General features: G+C 40.9%; 1 protein-coding gene across 5 annotated transcripts in view; it reads right to left on the reverse strand.

Annotated features, from left to right (window-relative positions):
- LOC124717114 (zinc finger protein 239-like) overlaps positions 1–3,644 on the reverse strand; it is a 57,373-nt gene extending 53,729 nt beyond the window's left edge. For 4 of the 5 annotated variants that reach the window (XR_007005710.1, XM_047243831.1, XM_047243835.1 and 1 more), the window contains exon 1: positions 3,281–3,435. Coding sequence is in view for 3 of the 5 variants with exons in the window: in XM_047243831.1 (XP_047099787.1) it covers positions 3,281–3,283 (3 nt within the window). In the remaining 2 variants the exon portion in view is untranslated. Of the gene's footprint in view, positions 1–3,280; positions 3,436–3,463 lie in introns of those variants that run through there. The other variant, XM_047243832.1, reaches the window with a different exon arrangement.
- Between the last annotated feature and the right edge of the window lie 10,396 nt (positions 3,645–14,040).

Here is a 14,040-nt window from a genome sequence, read left to right on the forward strand (position 1 = left end):
ACTGACGGGTAAACCACAGATGTCACTCACATGAGGAAATACGTCAGGCACTGGGCAATTAGTGCACAACAAAATATTAACACAGAGATCAACAATAGGCCTAGAAAGCCAGTGGTACCATCACCGCTTTCAAAAATCAAACAAGCTTCAGATCAAATCCAATATCAAAAGTGCCAAAGACTTTGAATATACCTGTCATGTATAACAGCAAACATGGCTGTGATGGAAGATTGATGTATCTGAAGAAAAATGATAAGAAATGGGACTAATCCTGTATTCTTAGAAAATGATGCAAGAATTCAGTAAATCACATGGATTATGGCAGAGAGGGACATACTGATAATGGTACTAAGTGAAGTAAGATAAAGGGGCATGGGAGCAAGGCACTGGAAAAAGAATACAAAATGTGGTGGCCAGGAAGAGAAAAAAGAAGAAATGGTGTCATAACAACAGTGGTTAAAGGGCTGATGAACTAAGGACTTAATGTGGAAAATGGATGTGATAGTGTAATTGAAGCTAAGATGATGGAAGGAAATACCCTTGACATAATCCCGGTTTATGCCCCACAACAATGATAGATGAAAAGGAAGAACTTTTCACTAAAGTCAAGGAGGCTGTAACATCTAACATGACTGGGATTAGAGGAGACTTAAATGCAAGAGTTTGGAGTGATAGAAAAGGATATAAAACAGTTGTAGGAAGCCTTAGAGAAGATCACAAAAAAGATGAAGGTGATGTCTGAGAAATAAATGGGTCATTGCTACTGGATGGTATCAAAAAAGAGATAGTCACAAGTTTACTGAATACAGTAGGAATTTGCAACAGAAATCCATAACAGACAATCTAGTAATAATTTGAAGCCACCCAATGGAAGTGAAAGTGATACCAAGTATTCATGTCAACAGTGACCACAGACTATTTGTAGGGGCATTGAGGAACTTCGGAAATAATAAATATGGGGGAAAAAGACAGCAAACATAAAATACTAGAAAATTAAATATTGAGAAACCCATGCCTTATATAAGGAAAAAATCAGAACACAGCTTCCTAAAGATGAGTGGAAAGAAGTGGAGGAAGAATGGATGAGATTAAAACAGGCCTTAGTCAAGGCAGTAGAAGAAACAATCAAGACAAAAAAGCTATGTGTGATGGAATGGGAAGCAGTCAAGAAGAAGAGTAATGCATGGAGAGAATCATTCAAAAACAGAACGAAACAGAGAGATGAAAGGAAATAACCACACACAGCAGCACAGAAAATAACAAAACTGGCTAAGATGTCTTGGGGGAAAGTCACAAAATACACAGAATGGAATTTTATGGATGACAGAAGATATAGTATTATATTGCATATTAGGCAACATAAAGAAGCAAAAAGAAAATACTTCAAAAGTCATCAATGAAAAATACCATTACGAAATGAATGGCAATATAAAACTAATACTTCACATGCCATGACTTCCAAGGTGCAACTGTGCATAAAAATATATCACTCCTCAGTAAAACAATGGATGAACCAGCAGATGGGCATCTGATCCATGCACAAGTGCAGAGTATTGGTGATGTTTCACGGATCAAGCATGGTTTGGATCAGATGCCCATTTGCTGGTTCATCCATGGTTTTGCCAAGGAGTGACATGTTTTTATGCACACCTGCACCTTGGTAATCATAGCATATTTTTTTGAAGAACCTGCCTTAAGGAATACAATTTTTTTCTCTCATTTAACTTATTCAGTGAAGAACTGCATGTTCCAAACTTAGGTCATAAGAGTTTTCACACCGTGAGAACCCAACAAGCAACAAAAATTTGCAGATAACATTCATTAAAATAACATTTATACCAGCAGGAGATAGTGACAAGAACAACAGTATGCATCTTAAGTCAAATAAATCTAAATCCAGTGAATATAAAATAAACAAGTAGTAGTATTTTGACGAACATAGGATCCTTCTAACACATTTTCAGTTTAAAGATCTGGAATAATACAAGATACCCTATTTTAGTTAGCTCTTAAAGCTTCACATTTGTGAGATGCCCGCAGGAGTTTCATACAACCTACACACAGATTAGTGTAATATTGATATATTGTTCTATGACACTTTTCCGATACCAAATTTGCCTATGCAGTTTTTATACACGACACATTTTGCATATTATTATATACAATGTTTTCTATGAAAAGTGAAAGCTAGGGAAATTAATTCCTAGCTAAGTCCATATTATGCAAACATACACAATCATCTGAGATATGGTGTGACATTCTGCAGTAATTCTCCAGCTGCCATTGGCAGTTTTAGAATCCAGGAGACAGCCACAAGGATTTTAAATTGAAGCAAACCTCGAGACTCACAAAAACCATTTTCATAAAGCTGAAGATTCTAACACTTTCTCACTTGATGAATTTCTTAGCAGAATGGATTGATGGGTGTATTATTATTTATAGCATATGTCAATACTGCATACAGTCCAACTTCTGTACAAATTTTGTGCAGTAATGCTATCATTGTAAATACACACTATAAAATGTTTTATTTATTTATTTTATTTGGTGATGTGTGGCTACAATAGCATAAGAATTATCACACTCTTCAAGTGTATTGAAATTTTAACATTTGGTGAAAAGTTTTATATCCTTTTACATGTAAATATGCTTAAGAATTTTTCTCGACTGATTCCAAATCCATAAGAGAAATTTCATGTGGGATCTGTGGAAGGTACATTAGCATATTTGGTCCTATTTTGGAAATATTTATTGTGAGTTTTTGTTCTCTGACATGTTCTACGTCTTAGAGGATCTCCTCACTGTGTATCAATTGGAAAGAAAAGTACATCTAAATGTAACTCTTGTATATTCTGAGGAATTAAAATTATTTTAAAAAGAACTACATAGTGCCAACCGAATGCTAACTAAAGAAAAATAATAAAATTCACATTACACTATAATTAACCTGCAAGTAATACACGCCAAATATAATTTTGTTCAAATGGAGCATTCCAGAATGACCTTAAGCTGTCCAATAAGTTCTCCACAAGCACAGTATAGAGGCTATAGATGACAATTTGTAATTTTGAAAAGACATGAAGTCTTATTTACTGTGTCACTGTAGTTCAGTGAGTGCGCTGGTTGTGATTAACTGCAACACATTAACTATTCAGGGAAGCAAATGCACTATGAAAATACTAGCACATTTTGTCCGGCATTTGTAGCACACTGTGTAATATCTGATCACATGGCTCGAATAAATAAGGATTACGATAATTGTCGTTACGATACAACTAACCATTTAAAGCGTGAACGTTCCGACGAACAGTTCAGTTCATTTTTCTGCTATGCGTCTTTCGAATCAGCGGGGGAGAAGTACATAGATATATACAGTAGTAGTTAACTACGTTTACACTATGCGCTTATTATACAGAATACAGAAACACAGACAGCTGATACACATTCTTTTGTTCCAGTTTACCTCGTGGCATGCGAGACAACATTCCTACACGAAACACGTAAGTACGCCACTGGTCCTATTCTATACTTTTGCCCAGAAATTAGTAACTAAGATAACCAACTCAGACGCGCAGAAAATACGCACTCTGCTAGACAGTAAACAGATTCTTAGCTACAGAACTCTTCCGTGAAATCTCAGTTGACACATGGTGCTCACATTTGAATTTCAGTGATCTCTGGCGGCGCATGTTGGTAACGTCTCCGCCAGCTGTGACAGGTGAAAATGACGGATAGCTGATTTTTGTAGCCAATAAGAATGATGTTTTGGTTTCAATAGCGGGCGAAACGAATTTTGATTTTCAAGATAACATCCTTTAGCACAGTACGTATCATAGCGCGACAGAACTGAAGTTTCTCAGGAAAAGATGTACACACAGAAGCACGTACTAAATGATTTAACACAAGTGTTATCATTATATTCTTTTACATTAGGTGTAGTGTGTGTTAACAGGATCTACGGTTTGTACACTGTTGCTGGATTCTTCATGAAATGAATGAACATATTCACCTTTTGAAGTATTCTCTACGCACACATATTCGAACAAATAGCTACTAAAAAGTTTTTTTGCGCTGCCTGGTTCTGTGAAGAAATTTGAGGATTACAGAAGTGTCTGATCCCAGCCATTGCTTTAACCCATGACGTCATCAATATGGAGGAAATGTCTATACTAAGCGTATCCAATATGACGCTTATGACGTCACTACATACACACGGCAACAATCACGAAAATAATTATAAATAAGACAATAACATCTCCCCCTAAAATACAATCAAACTAACGGGGCAACCGCGGGAAATCAGGGGTTCTAAGGTGAGGACAAGCTAAATATAACAGTAAAAAATAAATAAAAAGCACACACCACGGTCCAAAAAAAAATGACGATCAAAAACGAAAAAATTGCGACATTCCGCTAAACCAACAAAAATATGCAGGAATCGGACACGTCCCTTGACCTATATAGGTCAACTACAGGTGACGATACCAAAACGCCAATACCTACAACTAAAATTTTCTGTGCGTGACTTCTCTTTTTTTATCGTGATGGTCATTTCTCCGTGTGTAGGTGGGTGCCAACAGAATGTTTTTGCAATTGGTGGAGCAAATTGGTCATTGAAATTCCATGAGAAGATCCTGTCGCAACGAAAAACGCCTTTGTTTTAATGATTGCCACTCCAATTCACGTATCATGTCTGTGGCACTATCTCCCCTATTTCTCGATAATACAAAATGAGCTGCCCTTCTTTGAACTTTTTCGATGTCTTCCATCTGATGCGGATCCCACACCGCACAGCAGTACTCCAGAATAGGGCGGACAAGCGTAGTGTAAGCTGTCTCTTTAGTAGACCTGTTGCACCTTCTAAGTGTTCTGCCAATGAATCGCATTCTTCCGCTGGCTCTACCTACAACATTATCTGTGTGTTCGTTCCTATTTACGGTATTTGTAATTGTAATTCCTAAGTATTTAGATGAATTTACAGCCTTCAGGTTAGTGTGACTTATCGCGTAATCAAAATTTAGCGGATTTCTTTTAGTACTCATGTGAATAACTTCACACTTTTCTTTATTCAGGGTCAATTGCCACTTTTCGCACCACAGAGATATCGTATCTAAACCATTTTGCAATTCGTTTTGGTCATCTGATGAGTTTACAAGACGGTAAATGACAGCAACATCTGCAAACAATTTAAGACGGCTACTGAGATTGTCGCCTATGTCGTTAATATAGACCAGGAACAATAGAGGGCCTATAACACTTCCTTGGGGAACGTCGGATATTACTTGTGTTTTACTCGATGACTTTCCGTCTATTACTACGAATTGTGACCTTTCTGACATGAAATCACGAATCCAGTGGCACAACTGAGACGATATTCCATAGCCACACAGTTTGGTTAGAAGACACTTGTGAGGAACGGTGTCGAAAGCCTTCTGGAAATGGGGAAAAAAGTTGAAAATATGAAGTTTGTGTTGGGTAGAGAGTTGGACTTGGGTAGTTGGTGCAGCAATGCTGACCACAGTACTCCAGTGGTGTAATGGTTAGCATTTCTGCGTTGTAAGCGGAAAGACGTGAGTCTGAGCGCTGGCTGCGGTACAAATTTTAACTCAATTCAACAGCTTCCATCATCAGAATGAGAGTTTATTCCACATTAATGTTAAAGGGAATAGTTTTCAACGGAGAAAACACGGTGCTACGCTAATCGAAGATATCAATTCATTTTGGAACACGAATCGGCCGCCTAGTAACTGTTACCGAGTATCTTTGGCGGCAACTGCAAGCCGACAATAATAATTTTGAACATAAACTTAAAGAACGAGACTTCAAAAGATTAGTATAACCCGACTATAGACTCAAATTAGTGTAAAGAGCGGACATTGTCAACAAATATTGGTAGCAATGACGGATAGTGTTGTGTGGCCACGCTTTCACGTACCTCGATCTCGACGGGGTGAAGACTATGGGCTCGGCATAGAAAAAAGAAATTAAAATTTATCTGATTGTGAAAGTGCCATTAGGCAACATAGGAGGCTTCACGCTACACTCCAGACAAATTTGTGTCTCGGGAACCAAAACCAACTGCCGTTCCCTGTCTAACAGCTTCCAGGAACAACAAAATTTTCATCTTCGATACTTTGCGTCTATATTGACCGAATTTAAAAATTTAAAATGGTGTCGTAATGTACTCGTTAAGAGGTATACACTGAGGTGACAAGAGTCACGGGATGCCGATATGTACATATACAAATGGCGCTAGTATCGTGAACATCAGTTTGGATTCCGTAGAAATGTTGGAACACGTGAGGCAATACTGACCTTACGACTTATCTTAGATTAAGGAAACGCAAACCTACGTTTCTAGCATTTGTAGACTTAGAGAAAGCTTTTGATAATGTTGACTAGAATACTGTCTTTCAAATTCTGAAGGTAAAATACAGGGAACGAAACGCTATTTACAATTTGCACAGAAACCAGAAGGCAGTTATAAGAGTCGAGGGGCTTGAAAGGGAAGCAGTGGTTGGGAAGGGAGTGAGACAGGGTTGTAGCTTATCTCCGATGTTATTCAATCTGTATATTGAGCAAGCAGTAAAGGAAACAAAAGAAAAATTCGGAGTAGGAATTAAAATCCATGTAGAAGAAATAAAAACTTTCAGGTTTGCCGATGACATTGTGATTCTGTCAGAGACAGCAAAGGACTTGGAAGAGCAGTTGAACGGAATGGACAGTGTCTTGAAAGGAGGATATAAGATGAACATCAACAAAAGCAAAACGAGGGTAATGGAATGTAGTCGAATAAAATCGGGCGATGCTGCGGGAATTAGATTAGGAAGAGACACTTAAAGTAGTAAATGAGTTTTGCTATTTGGGGAGCAAAATAACTGATTATGGTCGAAGTAGAGAGGATATAAAATTTAGACTGACAATGGCAAGGAAAGCGTTTCTGAAGAAGAGAAATTTGTTAACATCGCGTATAGATTAAAGTGTCAGGAAGCCGTTTCTGAAAGTATTTGTATGGAGTGTAGCCATGTATGGAAGTGAAACATGGACGATAAATAGTTTGGACAAGAAGAGAATAGAAGCTTTCGAAATGTGGTGCTACAGAACAATGCTGAAGATTAGATGGGTAGATCACATAACTAATGAGGAGGTATTAAATAGAATTGGAGAGAAGAGAAATTTGTGGCACAACTTGACAAGAAGAAGGGATAGGTTGGTAGGTCATATTGTGAGGCATCAAGGGATCACCAATTGAGTATTGGAGGGCAGCATGGAGGGTAAAAATCGTAGAGGGAGACCAAGAGATGAATACACTACACAGATTCAGAAGGATATAGGTTGAATTAGGTACTGGGAGATGAAGAAGCTTGCACAGAATAGAGTAGCATGGAGAGCTGCATGAAACCAGTCTCAGGACTGAAGACCACAACAACATCGTGTACATAAAGTATAAAAGGGCCGTGCATTGCCGAGGCCGTTATTTGTACTTAGATGATTCATGTGAAAAGGTTTCCAATGTGATTATGGCCGCTGACGGCAATTAACAGAATTTGAACGCCGAATTGTAGTCGGAGCTAGAAGTGTGCGACTTTCAGTTCCGGAAATCTTCAGAGAAATCATTATTCTAAGACCACAGTGTCAAGAGTGTGCAAAGAGTACGAAATTTCAGGCATTACCTCTCACCATGGACAAAGCAGTGGCCGACGACCTTCACTTAACGACCGAGATCAGCGGCATTCGCATAGAGCTGTCACTGCGAACAGACAAGTAACATTAGTGCGAAATGGTCTCGCGGTAGCGTTCTCGCTTCCCACGCACGGGGTCCCAAGTTCAATTCCCGGCTGGGTCAGGCATTTTCCCTGCCTCGAGGTGTGTGGGTGTTGTTGTGTCGTCTTCATCGTCATCATCAGTCATCCCCACTATGGTCGGAGGAAGGCAATAGCAAACCACCTCCACTAGGACCTTGCCTAGTCGGCAGTGCGGGTCTCCTGCATCCTCCCCTACGCTCCTCCGAGTGTGGGACCTCACAATCGTCATCAGCCGTAGAAAGCAATGTAGGATGTACGACGAACGCATCCGTTAGGACAATGCGTCACAATTTGAGCTGATTCTGGATCACGGGGTCCTGGGCTCGATTCCTGGCCGGGCTGGAGATTTTCTCTGCCCGGGAACTGGGTGTTTGTGTTGTTCTCGTCATTTCATCATCATCATCCTCATCATTCGTGACAGTGGCTAGATTTGACTGTGTAAAAAAATGGGACTGTGTAAAAATTGGGACTTAGTAGGGGCGCTGATGACTGCGTAGTTGAGTGCCCCACAAACCAAACATAATCATCATCAAAATTTGACGTTAATGGGCTATGGCAGCAGACAACCGAGCAAGTGCCTTTACTAACAAGACATCGCCTGTAGCGCCTCTGCTGAGCGCGTGGCCATATCGGTTGGACCCTAGACGACTTGAAAACCATGGCTTGGTCAAATGAGTCCCGATTTGAGTTGTTAAGAGCTGATGGTAGGGTTCGTGTGTGGCACAGACCACACGAAACCACGGACCCAAGTTGTCATCGAGGCAGTGTGCAAGCTGACGGTGGCTCCATAATGGTGTGGGTTGTGCTTACAAGGAATGGACTGGATCCTCTGGTCCAACTGAACCGATTATTGACTGAAAACGTTTATCTTCGGCTACTTGGAGACAATTTGCAGCCATTCATGGTCCTCATGTATCCGAACAATGACGTCATATCATGGGGCCACAATTGTTCGCGATTGGTTTGAAGAATATTCTGGGCAATTCGAGCTAATGATTTGACCACTCATATCACTCGACATGTATCCCATCGAACATTTCAAATTCAGCATTTTGCTTGAATTAAAGTTTTGTTTCACAACATTCCTCACGACTTTGAACGTCGTGTACAGTTCTGCCACTGGGTACAAAAGAAATTACCGGACGATGACAGATTTTTTGTAAACGTTCTATTTAGCGACGAAGCGTCATTCACCAACAGCTGTAACTTAAACCGGCATAATATGCACTATTGGCAACGGAAAATCCACGGTGGCTGCGACAAGTGGAACATCAGCGACTTTGGCGGGTTAATGTATGGTGCGGCATAATGGGAGGAAGGATAATTGGCCCCCATTCTATCAATGGCGATCTAAATGGTGCAATGTATGCTGATTTCCTACGTAATGTTCTACCGATGTTACTACAAGATGTTTCACTGCATGACAGAATGGCGATGTACTTCCAAGATGATGGATGTCCGGCACCGGCACATAGCTCGCGTGCAGTTGAAGCGGTATTGAATAGCGTGTTTCATGACAGGTGGATTGGTCGTCGAAGCACCATACAATGGCTCGCACGTTCACCGGATCTGACGTCCCCGGATTTCTTTCTGTCGGGAAAGTTGAAGGATATTTGCCATCGTGATACACCGATAACGCCTGACAACATGCGTCAGCGCATTGTCAATGCATGTGCGAACGTTACGGAAGGCGAACTACTCGCTGTTGAGATGAATGTCGTTACACGTACTGCCAAATGCATTGATGTTGACGGACATCATGTTGAGCATTTATTGCATTAATGTGGTATTTACAGGTAGTCACGCTGTAACAGCATGCGTTCTCAGAAATGATAAGTTCACGAAGGTACATGTATCACATTGGAACAACCGAAATGTAATGTTCAAACGTACCTACGTTCTGTATTTTAATTTAAATAACCTACCAGTTACCAACTGTTGGTCTAAAATTGTGAGCCACATGTTTGTGACTATTACAACGCCATCTATCACAAAGCGAAAAAAGTGGTCCAACTAAAACATTCATATTTCTTTATGTACTACACGAATATGTAATAAAATGGGGGTTTCCTATTTTAAAAAACGTAGTTGATATCCGTTTGACCTATGGCAGCGACTTCTAGCGGGCCAACCTTAGCGCCATCTGGTTTCCCCCTTCAAGCTAGACTACTTTCATTGTTTGTATTTTTTTTCGTTTGACGCTTGTTTCGTGAGATATTTGGCCCGGTCACGATCAATGGACCACCCTGTATACACTACTCAAGAGAATTGTGGAACATGACCTTGGGCATCTGCCATACTCCATTGAGCAATTATTGAAAACTGGGTATATTATAACTTTATCTTTCACGAATTAAGTACACAGGCAAACATCATTACATCATTGTCATCCTGTGGCATCCGTTCCCATTTGGCAATTGGGCCCCATTAGAGTTCTTAGTGTTTCTGTGATGGAACAGTACAACCACGAACACATTTATCAAGCACGTCCAACATGTGTACGATGGGGTTTTGATCGGGACTCACCGCCAGCCATTCCGCTGCTTCAATGTCCAGGCTTCGCGAGACATCTCTTCTGACGCCCGTCCCATTCACCCTGGCATTAGAAGGAGTTCAGGGCCACCACCACATACGTCAGTCACCACCTGGTCCAACAGGAGCTGTTCGATGTGCTGCCTGGCGTCACGGCTACCATGGACAACGGCATCATACGGCCATCAACACTGAAGCCTCCCCACGTCATCGCAGAACCTTGGAAATCTGTCATTTGGCAGGTACCGCTCACCACGGGTCTCCGCACACGAACACAGCCATCACCTTGCGTTACAGACGCCTGGACTCGTCTGTGAATAACACGTTATGCCGGTGACGAAGTTGCCAGTTGACATGGCGATGGCAGAACTGAAGGCGGAGTTACTGAAAACAGTTTTCCGTAATTCCTTCACGACAGAAGACGAAGTAAATATTCCAGAATTCGAAACCAGAACAGCTGTTAGCATGAGTGACACAAAAGTAGATACCTTAGGTGTTGTGAAACAACTTAAAACACTTAAGAAAGGCAAAGAAAACTAACCAAAACGTGCTACATTATAAGGATCTTAAAAAAACTTGTTGCAGCAAAGCCAGCCTGTTAAATGTATACTACTCCTATGTGCATTCTGTAATTAAATATGGCATAATCTTCTGGGACAATGCAACAACAAATATTAAACTTTTCAGGATGCAAAAGAGAATATTAAGAATTGTTGAAGGGGTAAACAATACAAAATCATGCAGACCCATATTCAAAAAACTGTCAGTTCTCCCTCTTCCTTGCATTTTTATCTACCAAATATCAGTTTTCATCACACACTATATCGATAGACACCCAGATATCTTATTAAAAATGAAGATATACATGCATACAATACAAGGCAAAAATCTGACCTTCATATGAAACAGGTGCCAAAAAGGTACACTACATACTGGTATAAAGATTTACAATAATCTGCCTAACCATATTAAATCAGCAGGTAAACTCTGTAATTTTAAGGCTGAAGTAAAGGCATATTTAATTGATCATTGCTTTTACAGTCTGACAGAGTACATAGAAGCCAAACAACAAAAATAAAGGTGCATTATGAATATTCTACTTTGTATGTTGCCTCTAATGTTTGTTGTATGTATGACTCTTTGCTAAATTACTTCAATATCTAGTCCTTAGGATTGCAGTAAAATCTGTATTTTATCTTGTAAATATCTAACCATGTCCAATATCCTTGTATATATTCTATACATGTAGGATTTGAAGGACTAAATAAATAAGTCTTCCGGTCCAGATGGTATACCAATCAAGTTGTTTTCAGAGTATACAGACACAATAGCGCCTGAATGAAATTTTCACTCTGCAGCGGACTGTGCGCTGATATGAAAATTCCTGACAGATTAAAACTGTGTGCCGGACCGAGACTCGATCTCCCGACCTTTGCCTTCCGCAGGCAAGTGCTCTACCAACTGAGCTAGGAGACGAGGTACTGGCAGAACTGAAGCTGTGAGGACGGGTCGTGAGTCGTGCTTGGGTAGCTCACTTAGTAGAGCACTTGCCCGCGGAACTGAAGCTGTGAGGACGGGTCGTGAGTCGTGCTTGGGTAGCTCAGCTGGTAGAGCACTTGCCCGCGGAATGGCAAAGGTCCCGAGTCCTAGTCTTGGTCCGGCACACAGTTTTAATCTGTCAGGAAGTTTCACGATAGCGCCTTTCTTAGCAATCATATACAACCGCTCACTTGACGAAAGGTCTGTACCTAAAGACTGGAAAGTAGCACGGGTCACACCGATATTCAAGAAAGGAAATAGGAGTAACCCATTGAAGTACAGATCCATATCGCTGAAAATTTGCAGTAGGATTTTGGAGCGTATACTGTACTCGAACATTACGAATCACCTCGTAGAAAATGACTTATTGATACATAACCAACACAGATTCAGAAAATATCGTTCTTGTGCAACACAGCTAGCTCTTTATTCCCATGAAGTAATCGATTCCATATTCCTAGATTTGCAGAAGGCTTTTGATACCGACTATTAATCAAATTGCGTGCATATGAAGTATCGTCTCAGTTGTGGGACTGGATTCGTGATTTCCTCTCAGCGAGGTCACAGTTCGTAGTGATAGACGGTAAATCATCGAGTAGAACAGAAGTGATATCTGGTGTTCCGCAAGGTAGTGTCATAGGCTCTCTGCTGTTCCTGATTTACATAAATGATCTAGGTGATAATCTGAGCAGCCCCCTTAGATTGTTTGCAGATGACGCTGTCATTTACCGTCTAGTAAAATAATCAGACGATCAATTCCAATTTCAAAATGATCTAGAGCGAATTTCTGTATGGTCCGAAAAGTGGCAGTTGGCACTAAACAAATAAAAGCGCGAGGTCATCCACATGGGTGCTAAAAGAAATCCGATAAATTTTGGGTATACGATAAATCACACAAATCTAAGGGCTGTCAATTCGACTAAATACCTAGGAATTACAATTACGAGCAACTTAAATTGGAAAGACCACATAGATAATACTGTGCGGAAGGCGAAACGAAGAATGCGTTTTGTTGGCAGAACACTTAGAAGATGTGACAAACCCACAAAAGAGACAGCCTACATTACACTTGTCCGTCCTCTGCTGGAATATTGCTGCGCGGTGTGGAATCCTTACCAGGTAGGATTGACGGAGGACATCGGAAAAGTGCAAAGAAGGGCAGCGCGTTTCGTGTTATCGCGCAACAGGGGTGAGAGTGTCACTGATATGATACGCGAGTTGGCGTGGCAGTCACGGAGACAAAGGCGGTCTTCTTTGCGGCGAGATCTATTCATGAAATTTCAATCACCAACTTTCTCTTCCGAATATTTTGTTGACACCCACCTACATAGGGAGAAATGATCATCATAATAAAATAAGACAAATCAGAGCTCGAACGGAAAGATTTAGTTGTTCCTTTTTCCCACGCGCCATTAGAGAGTGGAATGGTAGAGGAGTAGTATGAAAATGGTTCGATGAACCCTCTGCCAGGCACTTACGTGTGAATTGCAGAGTAACCATGTAGATGTAGATGTAGAAGGGGAGCTTCAAGATGTTACCGTGTCAACAGGACATCTGGGTCGCAAGGTTCTTTCTCGAGACCTGCTCATTACAATCTGATCGGACACAGCAGTTCCAGTACTTCATCTGGGATCGCCTTGCAGTGCTGTACGACGATGCAACGAAGAGATGGCCAGACATGGAGTCTTCACGTGGGGTTGTAATGCTTCAGCGATCTTGTCCAGCTCACCTTGTGTACTGACCTGTCTTCCTGTAGCTTGTCCAGCTCACCTTGTGTACTGACCTGTCTTGCTGTAGCTTGTCCACAACCTATGGAGACACATCGAATCAAAAAGGCTGCCCTTGCAACTTGCACTGCATTAAGATGCCGCATTGCATGAGCTTGGTCGAGTAAAACGTCCAGAAATGACAACTGCAGTCTCTGTGTCTCCCTAGAAAACACTGCGACACCGGTACCGACCTCGTTTTGAGGAGCCAACTGTTACTGTAATACACAACACAGCCAATAGATGGCGAGCGATTTTAATTGTTGCCTACAATGAAAGTGAAGATTTCAAGCCATGTAATAAGGCCACATGTACTGTTTGGCCACGATAACTTGAAGATTTCACTAGTGCTGCCAGAACCGGATAAAATCAACACTACTTGAAAGATATTCATTTGT

This window comes from Schistocerca piceifrons, chromosome 9 (assembly GCF_021461385.2).
Source record: "Schistocerca piceifrons isolate TAMUIC-IGC-003096 chromosome 9, iqSchPice1.1, whole genome shotgun sequence".
Taxonomy (NCBI): domain Eukaryota; kingdom Metazoa; phylum Arthropoda; class Insecta; order Orthoptera; family Acrididae; genus Schistocerca; species Schistocerca piceifrons.